This window comes from Polyodon spathula, chromosome 7 (genome assembly GCF_017654505.1).
Source record: "Polyodon spathula isolate WHYD16114869_AA chromosome 7, ASM1765450v1, whole genome shotgun sequence".
Lineage (NCBI taxonomy): Eukaryota > Metazoa > Chordata > Actinopteri > Acipenseriformes > Polyodontidae > Polyodon > Polyodon spathula.
The window spans coordinates 16398775-16425011 of NC_054540.1; the positions used below are offsets into that span (position 1 = coordinate 16398775).

Below are 26237 nucleotides of genomic sequence, written 5' to 3' on the forward strand. Positions count from 1 at the left end.
GAATAGCCTTGCGTGAATACCGCTTTGTTACAAAAAATAATAGCTGACAACAATGACTAATAAAATGGTCCCACAGTCGCCTAAATAGAATTCCGTTATTGCCTGTTTACAATATATTCCCATAGTTGACACACTCTATGAAAAAGCAAACAATGTTGACGGTCCATTCCTGCTAAAGATTTAGCTGTAGAGACATAACCTTACTGCCTGCTGTCAACTACATCCCTCAGCTAAATTGAACAGTAGTTATTTAATCTTTAAGATTATAACCGAGGAGACGAAAGAGAAATAAAAAGCAGATCACTGTTTTTTTTTTCAGTAAACACAGGAAGCAGATATTTAAAGACGTTTTTTGTACATCTGCAATAATTATACTTATGATAGTATTTCACACCCAGAAAATAACAAAAAAAAAAAACCCAAAAAAAAAAAAAACAAAAACAAACAAAAAAAAAAACAAACAAAAAAAAAAAAACAATACAGTGACTAATTCTACAATTCTATCTATTCTATTTTTTTCAAAATGACCTGTACAGTCACCCAATTATGTGGTAACTTCTGCCTACTTAAAATAGTTATTTTAGTGTACTGCTCCCACACCACACAGATCAATCGCTTGCCTTAGTAATTGCTGCTTGTTTTGCTATGACTTGAGGGTATTTTCAGGACAGGGCTCAGATACACTGGCAGGGTGTGGGAGATTAAGGGCTCAGTTTCATTCCACCTAAAACTTCTTTAATCTGATAAGTTCCAGAAAAGGATGACATCCTATATATTGGATGTAAAAAAAGTCAACTAGAATGTTATATGCTTAGTAGGCCAGCGGTTTACCAACACTTTTGTAATGTAGTAAAGTATCTGGGACTCTTGTCCTGCATCCTAAATTCAAATTTAAACATATATGACAATGTAAAGTACTACTCTTTACTCGATATGTATTATTTCATTGCTCCCATACAACGGGAAAACATAGATGAGTCATCGTCTTAATTGCGATCTGTCAGGAAAGAGCGCCCTCTTGTGGCTAAAGTGTGTAAAGGCCGATTCATTGGGCAGGCGCTTACCATCTATAGCAGCCCATTCAGTCCTCAGTCATATCAGTAACAATTTCATTAGAATGCTAATCCACTTAGCTCGTTCCTGCTGTATCATTCACAAGGTTAGAACGAACCCGTCACGTGAAAGGATGCAGACAGTGTCCCTGTTTCAAATGGGATTATCAGCATGAATAATAGTAATTATTACTATTTACAATAGACTTAAGAACATAAGAACATAAGAAAGTTTACAAATGAGAGGAGGCCATTCGGCCTATCTTGCTCGTTTGGTTGTTAGTAGTTTATTGATCCCAGAATGTCATCACGCAGCTTCTTGAAGGATCCCAGGGTGTCAGCTTCAACAACATTATTGGGGAGTTGATTCCAGACCCTCCCGATTCTCTGTGTAAGAAAGTGCCTCCTATTTTCTGTTCTGAATGCCCCTTTGTCTAATCTCCATTTGTGACCCCTGGTCCTTGTTTCTTTTATCAGGTTGAAAAAGTCCCTTGGGTCGACATTGTCAATACCTTTTAGAATTTTGAATGCTTGAATTAGGTCGCCGCGTAGTCTTCTTTGTTCAAGACTGAACAGATTCAATTCTTTTAGCCTGTCTGCATATGACATGCCTTTTAAACCCGGAATAATTCTGGTCGCTCTTCTCTGCACTCTTTCTAGAGCAGCAATATCTTTTTTATAGCGAGGTGACCAGAACTGAACACAATATTCAAGATGAGGTCTTACTAGTGCATTGTACAGTTTTAACATTACTTCCCTTGATTTAAATTCAACACTTTTCACAATGTATCCGAGCATCTTGTTAGCCTTTTTTATAGCTTCCCCACATTGTCTAGATGAAGACATTTCTGAGTCAACAAAAACTCCTAGGTCTTTTTCATAGATTCCTTCTCCAATTTCAGTATCTCCCATATGATATTTATAATGTACATTTTTATTTCCTGCGTGCAGTACCTTACACTTTTCTCTTGTACAAGTTGTGTGCTAATAGAAACCAAGCTACGATATCATAATTATATAAGAAGTGTAAAACATTTACAGTAATCTCAGTATTTGTTATTCAAAGGTTTATTACATATTTTTGATGAAATGTATCAAAAGCATAAAAAAGAAAAAAACTGCACAATACATTTTTTTGTATGCAACAGATCAATACTCTGAACAAATCACAAATTTATGGCAATTTGGGATTTCAGTCATAATCCACTGCCCTGGTCCAATTCTGACATTGGATGATACGTGGTCTGCATCAGTTTACAAAATGCACCAAGAAAACATGTATCCCCATTGACCGATTCATCTAAATAAAGCTGAGTAGTTTTACTATAAATAGGTTGTGTATTCATTGTGTAATAAGTAATGATAACGCCATGATTTAACTAGTAAATGATGCAAACTTTAGGCAATGTACCATACAATGTCAACATTAGACTGAGGCACATATCCTCTGTCAGCACTGGATGTTGCCCAAGTCCCAAATTGTTATTAAGACAACTTTGTACATGGAGCTGTCCAGTGCTAATAGTAAACTTCAACCAATATCAGCATTGGATGGCTAAATATCTCAAGCTGTGCTAGAATTAAAAAAAAAAAATAGTGACAGACACGGTGACAAGACAGTAAGAGAGGGTTATCAAGACTAAAATATTAATGACTAACTTCCCTCGAGACACTTTGTTGGTCAAACAATGGGATGTCCTGATAACAGGCACAGGCCCTTATATTTCTACTGTCCAAGCAATTCATTTTTTTCAGGGTATTTTGAAAGCACGGTGCACCTCAGTGTGCTGAGTGCAAAAACGTTATTCTAATTCCTAAATACTACAGTGTAAATGTAATTATGTTCACAAGGACAGGCACTTGTTCTTGGAGAATGTGCAGATCCTAAATGAGAAAAGGTTACAGTGTGTAATCTTCTGACAACAAACCACTTTATAAATGTAATCCTCATGCTACCATACTGTAACTGATTACTGGTGGTGTGCTGCAGCTACAAAGAAACTGTTTCCATGGCAACAACAACTCAGAAATCAAGAATGATCCCTTTTCTGAGCTGTCATAACATCACCAAAAGTGTGAAAATTCAATTTTGGAAAAAGCTGTATTTTCATCCTGCGCAATTCTGAAAATAGTACATTTTCATAAAGCATTTATGTTCTGGTGCCCTTCTGAAAATGATGTAATACATTGTACTTCACAAACAGTCCCCTGCGTTTTTGCATATAACGTTTATTGTACTGAAAACTGAGATGACTGCATCAAATCAGGGTGCAGTGAAAAAGAAACAGTTTGAAGAATTTAAGGATAATGAAAATGCAAAATACAATTTAATACTGAACTGAAATTCATAATAACCCTGTATGTTTAGTATAGCTAGAAACCACTTGGGGGCACTAGAATGTAGGAAATGGTAACAGACTGCTGTTGGACTCAACAAAACAACAAAAAAAAAACAGTGTTATAACTAACTTTTTAATTAGCTTCAATACAATTCTCTGATATCACCTGATAACTGTATATAAAAAGTTAATAATGCCTTTGAAAAAGTAGTTTGTTGACATATGTTATAGATTATTGTACTTGTGTAGTAATGTTTCAAAGATTATACACGTATGTAATGACTACCCCGCTTTCATAATGTTAATGGCAATAGGCCTACATACACAATGTGTCTTTAAGATTTGGCTTAACGTGTCGATTTAACTGTTTAGTGAAATATAGTTAAAATGGACTACTACTAATTGTATATGTCATATACCAGAAAATCTTACTGTGTGGTTTTCATTCTGGCTACTGCTTTTAACAATAGCTTTGAACAATGAGCTGGCCTGGCAGTGGTTGAAGGCAGGAGAGGTGTGTGTAAGAGACAGCAGTCCACTCTACTCAAGGAGATACCTAAACAACATGCCCAACATTCAAGCACTGTTTGGGAACTGATGGAAGTTATTTTGCATAACAGCAAAGTAAGGGTAGTGGAAAATAATAATAATCTTGTCATATTATGTAGCACCACTTGTATTTTTAACTCATTTCCAGCCTCTCCCCTTGATAAGGGGTTTACCACAGGAAAAGCACTTCACGCTTATGATGTCACATCCAGTATACCACAAGAGGCTCTTGTGACTAAGGTAACCTTCATTTGAGAAAGTAATCTGAGTGACGCTTCCTTAAAGAATAATACCCAAAGATCATAGAAAATCAAGATGTGTTATTCCCCTTTTGAAATATACAAATACAGTATTAGTTTATTTTGTTAATTCAGTTATTGATATTCAAATGAGAGGTGGAATCAATGTCTTCAATATAATATGAACGCTGTGTATAAGAGAACTGCATTGTGCAGACAAAACATATGGTGCAGCTGCTGTATTATGCCATTAAGGCATGTTTATAGTTCAGATGCAGCATTTATGAAACATGCAGAATTACCAGGTCCAAAATGTCAGCATTTAAATGTTAGGCCCAAAGTAGCAGACCTAAAATAGAGCCTCAGAGAACATGAGCGCAAATCAGTGTTAGTGGTAGATAAGCAGCCTCCAGGAATAAACTGAGGCCCCTGAGAGAAAAAATATCTAAAATTTAGAGGGCAACGTCTTGAGTCTTTTCTGCAGGATGCTGTGGTCAATAGGGTTGGCACTTTAAACAGCATCTTAGAGCAAACACTCAACCAGCTATATTCTTACATCGTCCTTATACTGCCAATTCTATAGTCTACTCACCAATCTATTAACCTGATTACAGTCTGCATATGGATTTCAATGGTGGGGTTTTAGCCCCATCGCTGCCAAACCTATTTCCATTTTCATTTGCAGGGGGTCACAACCAGCATCAGAATGTAGGGACGGTTGTCTTTGTACTGTGGCATGGTTTAAACCCAGACCAACACCTTTCTACCAGCTTTATAGTAAAGGCAGTTAAGATAGAGCTCTAGTCTTTAGACATAGATCTCTGAACCTCTTACCCTACAGTTCTAAGAATGGGCTGATTGCAGTATCTTTTAGTGATGAGGGGAGCACAGCCTAATGTGCAAAGCAATTTAATTGCCATGCAATCAGAAACAAAATATCACGATTAGCATGATTACTTTTTTTTTTATTTATTTCTGCAGGTATAACATATTATTAATTCTTTCCATTATTTCTCACATTTGGACATATTTTTTAAAATGATCATAGGACGTATATCATAGGATTTATATCTTTATAACTAAACAATGAATCACACTCATAAACACAATGGTTACAGGTATATACGTATCAGTGTGCATAACCTTTAGTTTATCTGCACCTTTAGTCTACTACATTTATTTGCTGTATTATTTAGATAACTGAAGAATAATATGAACCTGGGAATTCATTACTCTTCCCTGCTCTTAAAAACATGGCTGACAAAGCCCTGTTCTTATTGAAAAGAGGTTCTGAAGCGTGACTAATATTGTTTGTGTACCAAAGAGGTAAACAGTCTTTATAAATGCAGTCCTACAGAACGGTAATAACCCAAGAACATGTTTTACAATATACATACATGATACATTTAGTTTATATTTTGTCTGGACACATAACACGACTGGTGGGACTGGTAGTACTAATTAGACTGAGGGGTGTTACATATACCATGTACACAGCTGCCAAATATATACGGTAACTAGTTGTACAACATAACTACATTAACATTCCATTCCATACAAATAATGTTTTCAGTAATCTGTGCTATCAGTTAATCATTAACAGCATCAGCAATGCACAAGAGGACTAGTTTTATAAGAATATTTAAGATTAAAGAAAAAAAAAGCTATTTTCTGCTTAGACCAGGTGTGCAGAACGTTTTTCCATTTGAGGGACAGTCGTATGACAAATCACAGTGAAGATAAAGACTGGTTACCATAGTGATGCTATAAAAGCAGCTCCTTTGTCTTTGAGTTTAGTCTTCGTTTACTTTTTCAAGTGATAGAAAAAAAAAGTCACTTGTGTGTTATTAGGCCATTTTTCACTTATGAGATAAAAGCTGCTATCACAAACCAAGCCATATATTATCTGAAAATGTAAATATATCAACTCTTAATCCATAACCTATAAACAGTGTTACCCAAGGTGCCTCAAAACAAAGTATATTAGTATAGTGTAGTATAGTGTATAGAGATTCTGTAAGAGTTTTGATTGCCAGGAGAATGTTAATAATATATAATGTGCCTTTCACATGCTTTACAGTTTCAACTTCATATATTATAAATATGCATTTTTTTCAGTTTTCCACTCAGAAATACTGGCATAAATAAGACCTAAAATGCCTGCATGATAGTGCAGAATCTCAGTTATTATTTTGTTATTGTCACTTGTAATTTGTTATATACATATGTACAGACGATTGGGATTTGACAACACTGTTTCTGAAACTGACAGCACACTTAGTTATTAACTCCCCAGCTGCTACAGATTTCTGATTTCCCGTCCAATACATGCTGTAACTGAGCGCTTCCTCTTGATGTTGTGTGTTTGTAAAATGCTCTAACCAAGATTTTAACAGAACCATGTAAAAGTGCAATTTCTACTGCGGCACGACAGGGACACAAAAATTCTATCTGCAGTGTCTGTTCCTTTCAGGATATCCCCTTTCCTAGTTCTCTGCTTAACAATGAGGTATTCTTCAACTGTTGAGCTGTAAACATCAAGATACTTCATTAAAGCAAAATAGCTCCCTGTCAAGATATGGCCTTGCGATATACAGTTTCTCAGCAAACACAACATACTTAAATAGCAAGAATAGATGATCAAATACAAACCCTGTGAAGATGCAAGTATACTTAGTCCAACTATTGCATCTGTGGTCAGAAATGTCTTATTCAGGTAATCCAGGAGTACATTGAACCTTAAGCCTATCCACCTTTGGGTTTACAAAGGAGAAGTTGCTGAACATGGTTTGATCCACACTGTTGATGAGGGTTCTATCTGCACAAGAGAGTTTCGGCTTCTCATTTAAGAATTCTGTATCAAAATTACTGCAGTCATCTGGGGATCTCTGAAAACCAAATGCGACAAGTCAGCAAGCACAGCCGATCTGCACAAACCTCTGGTACATCTGTGCATCTGTTTCAAACACTTTCTCAGATATAAGTTAAACAAAATCTAGAGCGGAACCCAGATTCAATGTAGATTTTTTTTGTTTTTTTCAGTAATCACTTCAATGTCCCCTACACCTTTAAAGAATTAAGATGTCACATCCTCAAAGAGACGGATCGTAATCATTGGATTACATAAATGTGACCCTAGCTTCTGCTTTGCTTATGACTATGTGTGTCTGATTTGAGGATTACACAGTGCATAGGAACTATTTGTAATGTGTGGATAGGGTTATAATTGTTAAACAAAATCCAACATTTTTAGTTTAGAGATTACAGTTCTCAACTGAATGTTGCGTTTAAATAAATGTGATTTTACGCTTCACAAAACAAAGCATGCAACTATGTTCAATTCTACTGTACCTGAAAACCGTGAGTGAACATTCATTAACATGGAGCTGTGCCTTGCCTGTGCTTTTTTTTTCTTTCTTTCTTACTAAATGTAAGTGCTTCAGATTTTACACTATTCCAAGCATCTAGAACTCTTGTCAGTGATTTGTATCTACATTTTGTGCTACATTTTGTTTCTAGGCTGAAGAGAGTAATGTCTCAGTAAAATAAAATTAAAAAAAATTAAAAAACATGCACATGCCACACTGCTTGATATTTTGGGCTAAAGAAAAGTCCCTTACAGCTACAGATATTTTTGAAATAGAAAAAAAAAAAAAAAAAACCTTTTTTCAGACAGTAGCTTTTGGCATTGCAGCATTGTGAGCGGAAGCTGAAGATGTTCTACAAGGCAATACAAGTGGTGAAGAAGTGAAATTATATATTGACCCAGTTCATGCTGACCCAGAAAAAGGGAATACAAGTTACCAAACAAGCAAGAAAACCAAAACTAAAATGCCAGTGGTATACAAACGCTGCGGGTCAGCTTTTTTATCACCACTCGCCACCCTATGTGTTAGTGAAGATTCTAAAAGTTATACTGTACACAGACAGGGCTGAAATATCTGACCTTCTGTTCTAGAGGAAAACTCACTACCTGCTGAGCAAGCCTCTTTGCAGAAGTAAATAATTAATTCAATGTCCTGCTGGGTCTGCAATGACCTTATCCTGATAAATGTCACAGACTGCTTTTAAAGACCAGGATTTTAAATATAAATGGTGTTCAGGCAAACCCTTTTGATTGTAACACAGACACCTACCAGAGTACATTAATGCCTATTCTCATATGACCACACAAACATCTAACATGCATTATAGAGCCCTATTCATAATACTTTAGGAGTGTTTTTTTTAAAGCTGATTTTGACTAAAAAAATACCCAGGACTGTAGTTTATGAGACATTTTCAAATGTTTTGTTTTTGTTTTACTTTCAGAAAATTGTACCTTGAATAATTTTACAATATCTCTGTATGCTATTGAGCTAATCAGCCTTAACCAACCCGGTCTGGTTGTGATGCTTGGGAGTGGGACACCTCTACTTGTTGACTAATAATCACGGTATCCCTGAATAGATAAATCACTCTTCAAAGACATCAAACTGATTACCTGAGCTCCTGTACTGACTTTGGCTTTTGATGTTTTACCTCAGAGAGACCTGGGTACCCTACTGATAAAGAAAGTGATTCCCTAGCTCAAGTTCATGGGAGTTTCTACCACTGAAGAAAATGTAAACACAGGATTCGGCCTTTCCTAAACCGTAAGCCATATTGGTTAACACGCTTCTGGCCTTTTTTTTTTTTAATGTTTCAATTTAATTAACTCCTATTTTTTGAAAGGAAAACAAATCACTGTAATGTTACAAAAAGGTGATACAAAACACATTGAAAGTGCTTAAGAGAACAGGAAATACGTAACTTGGTTGTTTGGTTTTAGTTTTATAAAATCAACAGGCGATTTGACCTCTTTACAAAAATAGCAGATAATTCAAGAATGGCAGAAATGCATTGGAGATATGTGTCGGCCTTGCTTCTTTAATGTCTGTGGAAATATCTAGAAGCTTACCACTCTGGGTTTGAAAAGAGGTTCGATTTCCCTGTTTTCAAGTGCTTGCCAGTTGATTTCTCTGAAAAACGCATGCTGGCGAATGGATCCCTTCACTCCCAGTCTCTGCTCAGGCTCTCTCACAAATAACTGCAAACAGGGTGAGTTTGTCAATGTGTCTTCATTATGCAAATACAACACAGCAGACAAATTACAATAAGACTGAATACAAAATAAGGGTGGGCAAGAACTTTTTTTTTTTTTTTTTTTATTAAATCTGCTCAAGGGCACTGTTTTAGTTTATTAAAAGTTAATAGATAGCTCACTGGCATGTTAATCTTTAACAGTTAGTTAAGACATGGCAACCTAATTCTAAAGCAAATGAGACCAAGTTTTATTCCATTATACTTTGTATTAGTTTATAAATATGTTACTATATATTAATTAACCAGTAACACAACATAAAAACACTTGGTATCCTCTCATTTTGTACCTTGATTAGAATCTCTCTGGCATCCTTAGGGAGCCATCGTGGGTAGAAAGGGTCGTCAGTGCGGATTGACTGAAACAGTTCTTCCTCATCGTTGCCATGGAAAGGTGACTGACCAATCAGCATTTCATACAGCAGGACTCCAAATGACCACCAGTCTACTGAGCTCCCATATTTCTGTCCTAAAAGAATCTACACGAAACAGGCAAAACACAACAAGCAAAGCACAAAAGTGTTATACAATGTCTTTGACAGACATACATATAAAAAAAACCTAAACTTGGAGAATCAAACAGCAAGTCTACTTGTTTCATGAGTACCAAAAACCATGACTGGCCTGGTACCCTGTAAAGCAGTGAAGCAGCTCTGTTTAAGTTTTACCTCAGGGGCAATGTAGTCTGGGGTTCCACAGAAGGTGCAGGTCCGTGCTTCTTCGTACATGTTTTCTTTACACATCCCGAAGTCAGCTATCTTTATGTGTCCATCCTTGTCTAAAAGCACATTGTCTAACTTCAGGTCCCTGAATAACAGTGAGACGGAGTATTTTATGACAACCATCACTGAAGCACATTGAAGCAATAGGTACTTATAATGATTGCGGTGCTACAGTGCTACCTTTTAATCTGCAAGTCATATCTATATGTGCAACTATATCTTATTGAAAACAAAAAATGTGTACCACATTGAATCATAAACCTATAGTTTTCCAATACAATAGTTGAATATTCAGTCAAAGAATGCAAGTTGTATACATATTCACATTAGCACCTTTTCAAAACGCAAAAACGGGACACTATTTACATAGAGTAATGATTAGAAATGGAACCAGCGAAAAATATTTTTGAGCTAGTTTTTCCTTTAAGTCGGTATTTCAAATAGGTTTCTTTGTAGCTTTTATTGTTGTGGACTATTTTGGTGTCACAGTAGTTGTTGTTCTGTGTCAATGGCAGCGCACTGTGTTTATTCGTTTTCAAAAAGGGAAACTCAGGAAAGAACAGAAATGCAGCACTCTGACTGAGACAATTTACAGCATGGTGATGCAGAGTCGTTATCGGCATGACAGGGATGAGATGTCGGTGTGGTTCAGTTGTGCGTACCATGTGAAAGATTTCTGGGAACGCACCTGGATAAAAACATAATTGTTTCTGTTTGTTTTAAATGGCGAGTGAGCGAATGTCGGGCATTGCAAAATAATGCGGCAGCGTTGGTGCTATGATGCGCTATAAACTGATATGCTATGGTTTGACTGTGGCGCTAAACTGTAAGATTGCACTGGGTCTACAGATTCGGGACAAATGACGTCCCGGAGGCATTAAGCCCGGAACCAGGACTTGATCTTTACATTTCGGGACGATCCCGCCCAATTAGGTATGGGTGGTCACCCTAATTCACTAGACTACTGTACCTGTATACTATGCCTTTTGAATGGAGAAACTGGAGACCACAAACAATTTCTGCAGCATAAAATCTGAAACAAAAAATAAAGTAAAAGGTTAGGGCAGAAATGAGAAAGGCTGAACCTGAAATAAACAGTGGCTGCCTCCTGTGTTCAACAATTTCTTTTTAAAAACCATCTCAATTTCCAATTATCTGGGGGATTACCCCTGAAGTAGTTCCCACACAAAACTATTGAGTTTTCCACCAGCACGCTTGGGTCTAACCAAAGGACTTTTGGTGGAAGTACCTTATTTAGAGAGAAACAAATGTGGAATTTAAATAAAACCTGTAGATTTTCTCTGAAAGCTGTGCAGTACAGTAGTGAAAATATGTCAGCAGCTATAGTCCAGGTGATTAGTGAACCAGGACTAAACTGCAGCGGATCTTTATACAATTTAAATCATTGAAGTTTTTTCTTCAGTTTTTTTTTAATTTTTTTTATGTTTAACAGACAGAAGTAATCTAACAAATTCACACTGTTGAATTCCTGGTGATTTTCATAACTTTAATATTGAAACACTACTGAAATTTCGATCCCATTTGGACTAATTGAATATAGCTGACTCCCTGTTAAACACAAGCTGAACAAGACAATGCAAATTAAAAAACACATGAGCTCCTTACCTAGCTCGTGGTATCTCAAATTTATGACAGTTCTGTATGTGAAACATGAGGTCCCCTCCATTCAAATACTCCATCACAAAGAAAAGGTTTTCCTGTTAAAGGAACAGATTGGCTAGCTGCTTAACATTTAATTACACTACGCTAAATCCTGCAGGATCAATATCCTCAAGAAATAATGAAATGTTTCAGTGCCATCTTGCATACCAATTACTGCAACTAAGAAAGAACACAGTATTCAAAGTGAATTAATGTTAAAATGGCAGCGAGCTAACAAAATATTAAATCCAATCTAATACATATTCAGTTCAGAAGTCTCAGAGAAGAATACACATGTATTTTTACTAACTTCTTTTGCTGTCTATATGGAGGGCTGGAGTTAGTAGCACAGTATTAACTCAATGAATAAGCTACTTAAAGGAAAAAATGATACTGTACAGAGTATTTCTACCAAAGAACCAACCTTGGTTTGGAATGTGCAGTGCAGGTGTGTCAGAAAGGGATGTTCCCATGCCAGAGAGAGAACCCTCTTCTCCACCATGGTACATTCCACATCATCGTCCATCAGCACGACGTCTTTCTTCAGCGCTTTCACTGCAAAGAATTGATTTTTTGACTTCAGTTCTGCAAGAAACACCTGCGATGTTAAATAAGAAACAGTTAAGACTTTATCTCAAGTTCTGCGACACACACATTTGGACCTCATGCTTGCCTCACAAAATTGACCAGATAATGGTGTCAATATGCTCAAAAGCAGGAGCATCATGGTCATTTGCCTCACAAAGACCACTGCCATTATAGTGAGCTTCTTTAGTTCATAGACTATGTGATGGTTTTCATATTGTGTTGATTTAAGCAGGCTACTTGTTCCTGTTCTTCCATTTACTTTCATCCTGCCTTTGGTGTCAGTATATTTCCAGTGTGTTTCTTTGGATCATGCAACTAAAAGTGACCTAGCGTCACACTTAACTGGATATTATTAGGGGGCATACATTGTGTCTCATATCAGAAAGGACGGCATAACGGTGTTTGTATCAGCAAGGGGCAACTCTGTAGGAATTATTATTGTTATTTTATATTTCCCCTTTATTTTTTTAAATACAAACTAAAACTCAACAAACTATCCTCACTATTCTGAATTATAGTACTGCACACTAAATCAGATGTTCAGCACTGCACATTGTATTTCATATTTGAACCTCCTTTCTTATATCTTTTCTAGGTAAGGATAATTTTGAGTTTCATGTCTGTTGCATTATATATATATATATTGAAAATGGAATGATGAACAAATGCATTTCTCATTATATATTACTTATGCCACAACATTGTTGGATAGTGTGGTGCAATGGAGACCCTGTTTAGCTGTGCAATTAAATAGGTTAATAAGTAAAAGCATGTGCGTTAATTAGGAATTTGCATATAAAACTCTTGTTTTCCTTTACATTAAGATTAATACACAATGCCTTGTAAGTGTTACTAAAAGAACAGCTCTGACAAGAAGACTCTGACAGTGCTTAAATAATTACCTTTCCAAAGCTGCCCTTTCCTAGCATCTTGTGTAGGATAAAATCGTCAATGGTATATTTATGCATCTCTTTCCTTGGCACTGCGTATGTTGGACACTCTGGTTCAGGCATTTTTTTCTCTATGGGACACTCCCATGCAATCCCCTGGACTTCTGGAAGAAGAAAAAACAAACAGCAGGGTTAAAAACCCACCAAACCCACCAAAAACACGTGAATACATTTGAGCAGCATGCATCATCTGATGGTAGCATTCAACAGAGAAATGTCTTGGCTGAAAACTACAATTAGTTCTACAAAAAGAGGACAGTGGAGACTCACAGCCCTTTATACAAGACAACTTTAATAGAGATTTGCAAAAGTCAAAACATATTTGGGACAGAGCTTTACATTTTTTTGATCTATAATATAATATCTATAATATAGATGTGCTGCTGTAAAACATGGGCCAGAACTTCAACACCTATATGTAGCTACAGTAGGTGTAGATATGTATTTGTGCAGTATTACCTTTCTTTACAGGCTCCTGGGGTGCTTGCAAAACACCTGATGGCCCTCTGAGGATACCTGGTACACTGATGTCAACAGGCCCCTCCCTGGGGATATACTCGCTGTCACGCTGACACCTGGCCTTGATAAAAAAGAAAAATCACTTTTTAATTTATACCAAGGCAGTGTTGTTGAAAACTAAGATCAAGCCTAGTTGCTGCAGTAGACTCTTCTAGGGCACTGGCACTTAATTAGTCAGGCTGTGTGGAACTGGAAGTGAAATACATTCAGTTCTGTACAGCTGGCACATTTGCCTGTTGCAGTCACAAACATCCTGCAGTGCATCGAGATACTTCAGTTACTGTGTTTATCAAAGCCACAACCAAATGCCATCCACACTAGAAATAGTAGGTGTAGGGGAACACAATACTAATAATGATATGACTCTAATAATGATACAATTCTAATAATGTTACAATTCTAATAATGATACGACTCTAATAATGATACAATTCTAATAATGATACAATTCTAATAATGATACGACTCTAATAATGATACAATTCTAATAATGATACAACTCTAATAATGATACGACTCTAATAATGATACAATTCTAATAATGATACAATTCTAATAATGATACAACTCTAATAATGATACGACTCTAATAATGATACAACTCTAACAATGATACAATTCTAATAATGATACAATTCTAATAATGATACAATTCTAATAATGATACAATTCTAATAATGATACGACTCTAATAATGTTACAATTCTAATAATGATACGACTAATAACAATATGACTCTACTAATGTTACAATTCTAATAATGATACGACTCTAATAATGATATGACTCTAATAATGATAAGACTCTAATAATGTTCTCTCATGTAATTCCATACATTTCCTGAACAGTGTATATTACGGGTCACATTCATTGTTAGCCTGTGTCTGCATTTCCACCTTGTTGATCAGACTGAAACTGAATAGGATAGTAAATACAGCTATAACATTTGCTACATTTGTTTCTTGTCTGCCCTAGTGGCTCTGACACAAATTGATAAGTGATATCACTAATATGACCTCAATCTCTGTACTGCTCAGCATCTCTATAACGATGGTGAATAGCAAAGCACATTCTTACACCACAGTACATCATCAGCACTACACTGACAGCCAGTTGGAGAATCTAGAGGCTTGTCTAGGTTCAAAAAGTTTGTGACGCGGCAAGTTTACAAAAAGATAAAAGTGGTCTTGAATACTATTGTACATTATAGCATAGAGATATCCCAGGAAAACATTAATGGCTTTTAATAACGCAGCATTATTGTCATTAGTCTCACAAGGACCACTGCCAATATAAGATAACTTCTTTAGTTCATACAGTGTGTGATGGTTTTCACATTGTGTCTGTAAATTACCATATTGGTCATTAAAATGGCACGCCATTGCTTTGTTTTAGTTTATTATTAAAATGTATATGAAATTTTCAGGTACACACAGTTCTCGCTCGTGTCCTAAGATACAGAATAGGTTGGGCTCAATGCATACCTGCTGTGCACTCTCAATCACAGCTAGTGCTTCTGCCATAAGCTTCTGATTGACTCCACACAGGTTTGCCACTTTCTTCTGACACTTGTGGTGAATGTTCATTCCACATTCTATAAAGCACAAAGGAAGGGGGTGTTATCTAGCTGCATGTCTGTTCCCTGGTAAATAAGAAACCAATGGCAGAATACTGATAAAATGTGTCAAAAATGCGCTGGAAAAAGGAAGCATTCACCTTCACACTTCAGCCCTTGTTTTGCAAGCCCCCACAAAAGCGTTCCACAGTGTTCACAAAATGTCGGGCTCTTGTAGTTATAGACTTTAAACCTATGAGGCATGTCGATTTTAAACCTCTCTTTGTGCATCTAAGAAAAATAAAATGGAAAAATGGAAAATATTCAGAATAGCACACACAGAAATAAAATGCATCCACAAATGTAAAGGATTCAGTAAAAAATATAACTTTACAGTTGATTTAAAAAAAAATAAAATAAATCAAAGCCAATGTATGCGTCAGTAAAAGCAATGTCATACATGAACACGCCACTACAAAACACAGCTCACATTTGTAAGGCATATTCCAGTAACTTTTCGAAGGGGGGACGGGGATCCATTTTGGCAATAAGTAAGCCACAAACCCGTCCACAATGAAACAGAACTCACTCTCTCTCTGGATCTTCTAGACCCCCTCCACCATTCCCCCCCACAGATAAAAACGATAAATTATTTTGAACAATTCTACTATTTGGTAATGCATACCATTGTTTCTTTGCTGTCGATTGCAGTCCCTGTGCATCTGGCTATCACCTTGTCTTTGCATTTTTTATGAATAGCAGCATGGCACTCTGTAATAAAAAAATAATAAATACAGCTACTTAAACTTCTTTTTTATGTTAAGAAGTATATTAATTTAAAATAATCTACTCACGTCTGCACTGGTAGCCTTGTTTGTTTAGACCCCTGAAAAAAACAATTCATACACATTATTACACATTTCTGAGTTTATCATTGGCTGTTTCATTCTTGATGTTACCTATGTCTTTATACAGCACTAGCAGTGGATGCTGGAGTGTAACCAAGGTGCTTGTTGAGGTTCAAGGAATAAAATCAGTTCAGAATCATATCATTTTATTTAGAAACACAAATAAAACCAAAGCTGCTGTAACACATGAACAAATGAACGCAGGCTTGCATCACTAACACATTGCTCATTGGGCTGTTAACTTGAAAACTATAGCAAAAGCCATTGTCATCTTTTTGTTAATTAATTTGCAAGGACACCTCATAACTTATGTGCTGTAGATGGGAAGCAGTAATGATATGGCACCTCAGACTCTTTGCCCTATCATATATAACCTGACTGTATCTAGTTTATAATTTGTACTACACACAGTGGTGACTTATGTCAATTAATTTTGATTAAGATTACTTTGATTTCAGCAAATAAGAGCAGGTCCACATGTGGATAATTCTTTATCAGTCAGCATGTTTTTTTTTTTCAAATTCTGCTGTCACCAAAACACTGTATTACATTGATATAATAGCGCTCAAGGTGATGTATGTATTAATTTGTATTTAAATGTTAAAAAGGTATGGTACCTTACCAAACAAACTCGTGGCAAACTGAGCAGAATGTAGGTTGAGGAAAGAAGGTGGCGATGAACTCGTGAAACCTGATTTTGTGCACCTTGGCCTGCTTGATGGCCCCCCTGCGCTGGTGCAATGTGAAGAATCCCTCACTCTCAGTCTCAGACTGACCTTTAGCATCTAGGAAAGAAAAAACATACAGGGGTGAAATGCTAAACACAGGGCTGCCTGAAGAACAACCACACTGGTAAAATACAGCTTGAGAAACATGGTTTAGGATTTCAACAGCCCCATTTAATAGACAAAAGCATATAACATGCGAGCACCAAGCTTCTGGGTGACCAGAAAATGAAATAACTTTAAGCACTTTCACTATGGTAAAAAAAATTTAATTAATGAATACACACACACACACACACACACACACACACACACACACACACACACACACACACACACACAGCTATCTCAACCTTAGCCTCAACCTGTGATACTTTACGTTACATTGCGTAACATACAGGGTCTCATATTGTTTGGTTTTCAAGCTACTTTTTTCCAGATCAACTGAAGTCGTTCAATGTATTTTTAGAAGTGTAAACTACAAATATTGCAGTTGAACTGTTTCGAGGAGAGGCTGTCCCAGACAAATCACTGACCAGTGGTGTACAGTTCAGCCCACACACATTCTACAACATACATCCCCTTGTGTTTGTTACTCAGCACAGCTGATGCAGCTTCTTGCTTAAGTCCAATAGCACAGGACAGCATTCGACTGGCTGCTGTGATGCAGTACAAGGAATGACTGACTAGCAGTTCTTCAAATGTCTCACAGACAGCTGCAATAGCTACATAGCTGTGATATTAATAATGTGACTGCATTTCTTCAACATGTGTGGAGAGTGTGGGGGGATTAAAGGACTATAGACAGCTGCCAATATCCTGACAAACTGAAGATACCATTACATTAATAGGAACAAAACCATGTAAATTAAATACTTAGAAGTGTTTACGCTATGTCAGTAAAAATACAATTTATGAATGACAGTTTAAATGTGCTCTAACACAATGAAACAGACAGTTTAGCTGCTTTATAGCTGCAAATACAGTATTTTTTAATACAAATTTTATGCCACAGGATTTGATAATGAACATAGGACAGCTAATTATAGTTATATTAAATATATTTCACTCTAAAACATATACTGTTCATTAAACTGGAAAAAAATATGCTGTTAACATGCAGGGCATTTACTAGTTGAATACATTGACTGTATTGGCATTCAGTCTTACCAGAATCAGGTGAAAAACAATCGATTTTATAACTTACCACTCTGTTCCAGAAAGTACCTGGCATTCATCAACATTCGTCCATATGGTGTTAGTTCTAGCTAGATTTGAAAACAAGAGACAGGGCTAAGAGAAGCATACTTTACAATGCTTATTAAATATAAATGATAGTCACAAAAAATGAGATGGATGAGAAATCATGCACATATGTACCCCATACATGACTGTATTCTGTTATATATGACAGCTGAATCTTCAAGCAGCAAGATTGTTCACGATGGTCAGGAGAGCAGATCTGAAACACTTTGTTAAAGGACTGATATTACCGATGTTTCACATGGAGGTCTCAAAAGCGATATGTTAAAAACAAGCAAACGAACAAACAAACCCTGCTTTAAATGAATTCCATCACTATTCAGCTGGAAGTTTGGAGCTTGGAGGTTTGAAGTATAAAACTCTCACACACTCTCACCATGGCCTCCACCTTCCCATTATTCTGCATGCACCTTGCTGCCATGCTGTTCAGCTCCACTGTGGTCTCCGAATGCAGTTCCATGGTTTTGTCCTTCACCACAATGTGCATAATCCGGCCTTCATTAATGTGCGCATCAAAGGTAGTGTCCCAGGGAGGGTACATCGTCGGCTTCTGTTGCTTATAGATCTGTCCTTTCTCTGTTATAGATAAAGAAGACACCCAAAAAATCTGTTTCAAATGCACTCCAGTTTCCACAAGTTAAAACAAACCACACAATTGCTGCTTATGAGAAGAGAAAAAGCATACATCAGCAACTTTATGTGACTGGGATTCAAAACAGAAAGTTACCGAGCAGTGTTGACTATACTAGGTGAGCCACTGGTGTGCCAATAGGGAACCCACAAACGTCTTTTATGCAATCAGGTGGAATACATTGCATTTCTGGTAATGGAAACAACAGTGACAGATATTTGTGTTGACTTGTGTAAACAAGGCCATATAACTCACATCTTCAATAAGAACCAATGTACTGTAACTGTGACTTTTTGCAATTCTAAACAGCATAACATAACTGTTAGAGGTTTGGTCACAAGACAAGAATATTCCTTTATCACATGTCCTTTTCATTGTAAGTCATGGGCATGATTCCCAAACAGTTATACTGTAAGCATAATCTTACTCATCCATGCCCAGTATATTTCACAACAGCTCTTATCTGTAATATTATACTCTGTAATATCAGACTCTAATGTGATATTTTGTACTGTGATATTTTGTAACAATTGTAAGTCGCCCTGGATAAGGATGTCTGCTAATAATAATAATAATAATAATAATAATTTATGAACCCACCATCTGTGAACTTAAATATGATGATGAATATAATACAATACAGTCATCTATGGCTAACAGAACATCCCTCGGGAAGCAAGCAAAGTGCTCTCTAGACGGAGTTGACCACCAGACACAATATGAATCAATAAATAAATAAATATTTATTACTTTTCATGATGCACATGCATCAATATATGAAATGAACATAATAAGTAAGACAAATTGGCGACGAGACATTTTCACAACGACATGACCGTACACACCAGAATCGACACAGAGGCGATTGGACAAGTTTGAAAACTGCCAGATCTATACAGCTGTACAAAATTGCTATTGACAAAACTATGATCAAGAGAGGTACATATTCGTCAACATGAAATTATGAGTGTCTTCTCTGACGGTATTTCAACACATATGGCAATAAGTCATATACATCAGGCTTATCCAGTGCCTTCGAAACGGAATCCCATACATTATCTTTCAAATCTGTATCTTTATAATTGTGATGACCTTTGTCATAAAGCTCTGGGGATTTTTTCAATGGAAAGTATTATTGTTTCCTCCATCATTTTGGATGCTGCTTCACCCTGCTGGACCATGTGCATTGAAGCTGTTTTCTGATTGCTCAATACCCTAGTTGTGGCATGTCAAACCACGTATGGTATGAAAGATACTTTACAAAAGTATAGCTTCTAGTCATTTTGATGCATCGCTGTGCAGTTCCTCTTGCTGCATCACGTCTGGCGTGTAGCATCCTTAACTGTCAAACTAAATTAACACAGCACCCCTTTACACATGAAAAAATGCAGCAGCAGCTCTAAATTCATTTTGAATATATGTATAGGAGAAATATTTAAGACACGCACAAAATTATTTAACAGAATGGTGAAGCAACTCACCAGAATGGGAAACACCAAATTGCTCGGTGACTTTCACTCGTGGAAATCAGAATTCTAAACTTGCCTAAAGACACTCTCGTGATGACAAGTCACTTTTGAAAAGATTGAATAAGCCATTTGAATTTAAGTTTGATGAATATCCGGTCACAAAACAGTATTGTATCAGTTGTGAATGAACTACTATAGGTGCCAAAATAGTTTTCTTTCAAGCAAAGTTCATGTTCCTTTAGCCGGAGGATTTACAATGGGAAAAATCAGTTTCACCACAAGGGAGTTCTCTTAGCCAAAGTGTTATCTGTTCCAACATGCAGACACTACTGTACACACTTTTGCCAAGGCATCCAAGACTACATTAAATAAAAAAAAATCTAATCAGATCACTAAAAAACTTGTGACTATAATCAACAAGAACACTCATACATTTAAAATACTCATTTGTTGTCTTTCCAGATTTCAACTGGGTTTAAATTCCATAAGATAACAACTAAAAGTTCTTGCCACAGCTGATTTTAGACAACTCTTTAGAATCAACAATAGATCAGCATTCTGTGATCCTGAAGACCAGCTGGGAAGATAGGGAATCTTGAAGAGAACAACATTGAAGACCACTAAGGGTCTATAGGAACTAATCATAACTTTAAACAAAATTCTAAACTCAAAAGGTGCAAGGATTTGGATTTAAGCAGTATAATAATAATAATAATAATAATAATAATAATAATAATAATAATAATAATATATGCAAGAAGTAATAATTGTTTATTCTGGTATGCCTCAAATGATAAAAAGGGATATTTTGTGACAGATATAACATGGGAATTAAAACACAAATCAGGGTCCAGAAGAAGCCCCAATATTCTCACACTTGACTTTGTAAGAACCCACCAATAGTGGCTTTTTTGGGGTTTATTTTTAGAAGGTTTGCACTCATTCATGCCTCATTAAGACTAAGACACCATATCTGCCTTTTATCTCATGTCATCTGCATAGTAGTGAAAGATTATACCTAATAATAATTATTCCAGTTCAAGTAACTTAAGCATCCATACCGCCACCATCAGAGTGCTTAAATGGACTGATACACAAGGCTGACTGCAATAAGCTAGTCTAGGTTGAACCCATTATAAAGCTTTTTCAATGTGAGGAGATACAAAATCTAACATCACCCTGAAACAAACGTGTCACTAGTGGTCTCCGGTGAATGATGTAAAATGACTTCAAGTCCTAGCGATCACAGCAGTTTCTTCTTAGATTGTAAAATGTGTTTTCAGTTGTTTTCACTTAGGGGTCTCCAGTGAATAATTCATAGCCAACTCCTAATAAAAACACCTTAGCCACATGCAGTAGCCTTGCTCCTTCAATTTCCTACCTGTTTTAACAGCTTCTTTCATGTAAACAGCACAGTAAGGATGAAACTCCTCCCGCTGGGTCACTTCAGGGGGTCCTCCCTCAAAGTTTGAGAAGCCAATTCGAAGAAAAGGAGACATCTCTGTAGCTTCAAGCCTCTACACCCTGCATGCAAGTCAACAGCATTGTGAGCATACACTTGGAAATACTTCTTTTTATAGCTTACATCTTATCTTTAACTAACAGTAAACATTTGGAAAAAAACACTCAGCAGAATAGACAGTGACAGTTTCCTTTTCTATGGGTAAACCAACGGTGGGGGTAGCTGGTTGAAAAATGAGTTCTGTAACAAGCACTAATGCAATAACTAACCGATAATATAATAATATTCTATAATGTAATAATTTATTTTCTATAATGTAATAATCACCGGATAATGTAATAACTTGCAATAATGTAAAAAATTGTAAAATTCTGTTCAATTCTAAAACTTCTTGGCATTCTTAGAGAAAAAACAACTAAAACATATACTTTGTTGGCTAACTTTTCCTGCCAAATAGGGCAGGTTAGTTTATCTTTTTTATTTTACCTGCCCAAGGGTAATAGTTACCAGTCTGGGGAAGGTGGGCACTGCTTAATGCTGAGCCTTGAAAAGTCACGACTCAAGTCATAACTGAGCCTCTTCAATTGAAACCCTCATTTGCATGATTTCTAGTAGTGGAAGCTTTTAGGTTTCCTGAAACTAATGCAAAGTCAAGTCTGCACTTTTTATCTGCCAAAGTGTTAACATAAACAGAGGGCTTCTTGAGCTTTTCTTGACTGCTATGCTGACAGGCGTTGAGGTATTGTACAGTATCTTAAATGACCCAAAGGACAGGGGAGCCATAAAATGTCTTATAAAACACTCAGTACACTGTTTCTACTGGAGGTAAAAATAGTATATAATTCACCTGCATCCCCCATGAACACACTGCTTCCGTTATAGGGACGACTCAATAAAAAGGCCTTGTTTTTGGCATACTGTACAATTGGCTTGAAAAATTACACTTCTGGATAAAACTAAAAGTTTTCATATCAATTGATAGCTAACAATATGCCCTTCATAGACATTATGGATTTTAAGGCTGTGTTGCATCATATACCATCTATGTTGTTACTGTGATAACTTGTACGCTAACCCAGCACTTCCTGTAGGCTCTGAATGCTAACCACATTGGCTGTTCTTTGTTTACTTTTAAAAAGCACACAGGTGGGCTCTCCTCTATGAACATACAGTAAATTACACAACGTTGACCTGGATCAAAAGACGAAAACCCACATTTCTGTCTTTAACTTAGATTCCTTAAACATAATGTGGTCTTGTCAAGTGATCTAAACAGTGTCAGATTTAAATAATGTTATTTAAGTAATTAAAATATTAACTTTCCTGATATATTTTTTTTGTACAGGCAATTAAATTGGTTGATCTACCTAATAGACCCACTGTGTAATATTTTTACAAAAAAAAAAAAAAAAGAAATGTTTACTCAAAATGTGGTTATCCCCCGTACTGTTAAAGCTGACATTTTCTCAATTTGAAGAAACATTTAATTTATCTTGGGCTAGTAAACATATTTCTGTTACCTGGATAACATGCACTTTCCTGTAAACTGTAAACTGCACTTTCTCTATGCTAGAAAATGATTCCTATTACAGTACCTGGATATCCTGCACTTCCTTCGAGCATAGTGAAAGTTTCCCTTTACCGGAGCAAAATATTCCATACAGTTTTTGAGGTAGATACTGTATAGCTTTAAAATTGTGCCTCAGTGCTTCCACCCTTTGATGACAGAGTTTTTAAATAGGAAAAAGCTAATACTGGGGTTTGCATGTCAATGTATTAGACAAACAATAGAAGCACATGTGCTAGTATGTTTATGTAACAGATGCTACCCATTTTAGTCTTATTATTTAGACTTGCTTATATTATATTTAGCTAATTGTTTTTATAAACATATTGTATATTAAGAAAAAGAACACAATCAAATGGCTTTTTCATATGTCTTCACTTAAAAAAAAATGCCATACAAATCTAATTTTTAAAGGGCTTTAGTCTACATATTTATTGCAGGGATTATGAGAAAGGTTTACAAGTTGTTCCTCAGGATTTTATGTGTTCTATGGTTTTTGTTTAAAGGTACAGTACCTTATGTCTTCAAAGAGGATAGGAGGAGCTATGGCACAGAAATGGAATGCCTCTTGCACTGGATGAGAAACACACACCACATTTGATCCCTACCACCCCGATAAAGGTGGCTTTTGAACTTCAAAGAATGATAGAACTCTGTACATAACGTTTTCCACAAAATGGAACTGTGTTATAAAAAAAACAATCCATATAGCCATGTGATGATAAGGTTATTCCAATGCATTAAAATAGGATTTGAATATAAAACAAAGCATCCCTGCAGGCATATTCTAAGAAGAATGTCATGTTAGGTTGAACGCTTTGTACACATAAAGCAAAACTTGTATGTGAGCAGGATCTGTATCATTGACCTGTAATGGAGCTTTACTGAGGGAATCATAGAATACAAATTGTAGACACTGGGCTGGCTGAGAGCTAGTCACACAAAGTGACCATGACATTGACCTAATATGGACATGACAGCCATATTAGGTCAACATCATGGTCACAAATACATTTAGGATAAAGGGTTACTATAATCCTGCATGAAATTGTTACCTCATATCGTTTTTGAGGTATGAAACAAACTCATTATGTTTTTTACAATACCCACAATCGAACTTGATCAGGAGAATCATGTATGAAGCCACAATTAGAGGTTTTAATGATGTTTCAACGAAGAACCCACACAAAATAATTATTACTGTACTCTAAAAGGTGAGTGATGCATAGTATTATAGTATTGTATGATGCACAGTATCACAGTATTAAAGTTTTGTATGATGCACAGTATCACAGTATTGTATGATGCACAGTATCACAGTATTGTATGATGCACAGTATCACAGTATTGTATGATGCACAGTATCACAGTATTGTATGATGCACAGTATCACAGTATTGTATGATGCACAGTATCACAGTATTGTATGATGCACAGTATCACAGTACTATATGATGCACAGTATCACAGTATTGTATGATGCACAGTATTATAGTATTGTATAATGCACAGTATTATAGTATGTATGTACTCATAAATAACCTCGAACAACTACTAAATGTAAAGCTGATGTGAAAATGTTCGCAGCTTTCCAGTTTGAATCAAATCAAACAGTTGCTGATATTTAAGATGCCGTAAAATGGGAAGAGAGATGCAGCACTTCACTCAAGCAATGGCTGAAGATGAAAATACAAACTACAGCTGGATCGTTGCAATGTTAAAATGAAATAAATAAACAAAATGAGAAATGTATCTATAAACACTAACAATTAATATCTCAACTAACACTTTTTCATAGGAAACCTTACCTGGTATCTTGGGGCCGGTAAATTGTGCCAGATATTACAGTTTGATGGTTCAGTGGTACTGTCAAATCTAATACCGTACCTAAAAAAAATTATAAATGCAAACAATTTGAAGACTTTACAGCAGGTGTGCTATCCAACTAAACCCTATAATTCAAGGATTGTATAATTTAAATTGTACTTTCTCTATATACAAAAAAAGAGTCAAATTGAACTTGCTTCTGTTTCAGTTCGACAAAGATAGTGAACCGAAGAGGATTTTCGATACTGTACTGTAGATCCAAATACTTTCATATAAAATTAACCGTGCTTTAATGACACTAAAGGAGCCTGCTCTAAATACAAGCACGAAACTCTATATTGACTACCAACTCCTAAAAAATAAATAAATAAATAAAACCTTTCCCTGATCTCCGTTTTTCAGTATATACTGTTCTTTTAATGCCATGTTTACAATTTTCCATGTTACTGTCAGTTACAGTGGCTTAATCGATTTCTTATTTATACATTTTTACCAAAGGTACTTGCTAAATTGAGACTGCGTTTTCTTTCTGTATCACCACAGAACTCTACATCTAGCTGATAAATACATAGTTAATACATATCTTCTTTTTGTGTGCAGTAGCCTCACAGGTCTCTTCCAGGATCTTATTTTCAATAAACATATCAATACATTGCCACCTGTAGCCTTCTTTTAAAACGCTGAAATATAACGTTAACATTTAAACAATATAGCCATATCCTTAAAAAAAATACACATCGCCGGCAGTCAGCTAAACAGAGATATGCAGTTCGGTTGTATATAAACTTTTTTTTTTATCTTCTTTTTTTTGCTTATGTACTGCATTATTATTATTATTATTATTATTATTATTATTATTATTATTATTATTATTACCAGCAACCTAAACGCGCAATAAATAAACCAACAAACTTTTTAAAGTTAGCCGTGTAGAGAATAGAGCAAAAAATCTTACCTTTGGATCTGATGCGTATAAAATAAGAGAGAGCTATTCTATCATATCACAAAAAGGGTCACCCTTATGAATGTCGTTGCAGAGTTTTTATTTTGTTTAAATGCTCACGACATACACAGACAGGATCGGCTAAG

General features: G+C 36.0%; 1 protein-coding gene across 4 annotated transcripts; it reads right to left on the reverse strand.

Moving 5' to 3' along the window:
• Positions 1 to 2179: 2179 nt before the first annotated feature.
• Positions 2180 to 26237, reverse strand: prkcq (protein kinase C, theta). Of its 4 annotated transcripts, none has more exons than XM_041254723.1 (19): positions 26104 to 26237; positions 25130 to 25208; positions 21674 to 21816; positions 18569 to 18768; positions 18137 to 18197; positions 16827 to 16989; positions 16151 to 16182; positions 15982 to 16067; positions 15458 to 15587; positions 15226 to 15335; positions 13682 to 13802; positions 13175 to 13326; positions 12109 to 12282; positions 11649 to 11740; positions 10993 to 11055; positions 9969 to 10107; positions 9591 to 9779; positions 9119 to 9247; positions 2183 to 7067 (listed from the first exon to the last, which is right to left on the reverse strand). In XM_041254723.1, the coding sequence occupies exons 3-19, from the start codon at positions 21789 to 21791 to the stop codon at positions 6888 to 6890; spliced, it is 2139 nt and encodes a 712-aa protein (XP_041110657.1). In that variant the 5' UTR covers positions 21792 to 21816; positions 25130 to 25208; positions 26104 to 26237; the 3' UTR covers positions 2183 to 6887. The 4 variants fall into 4 exon arrangements, with proteins under 4 accessions (XP_041110659.1, XP_041110658.1, XP_041110657.1 ...); XM_041254722.1 differs by having other exon boundaries at positions 25130 to 25828; XM_041254725.1 differs by lacking the exons at positions 21674 to 21816; positions 25130 to 25208; positions 26104 to 26237 and having other exon boundaries at positions 2180 to 7067; positions 18603 to 18685.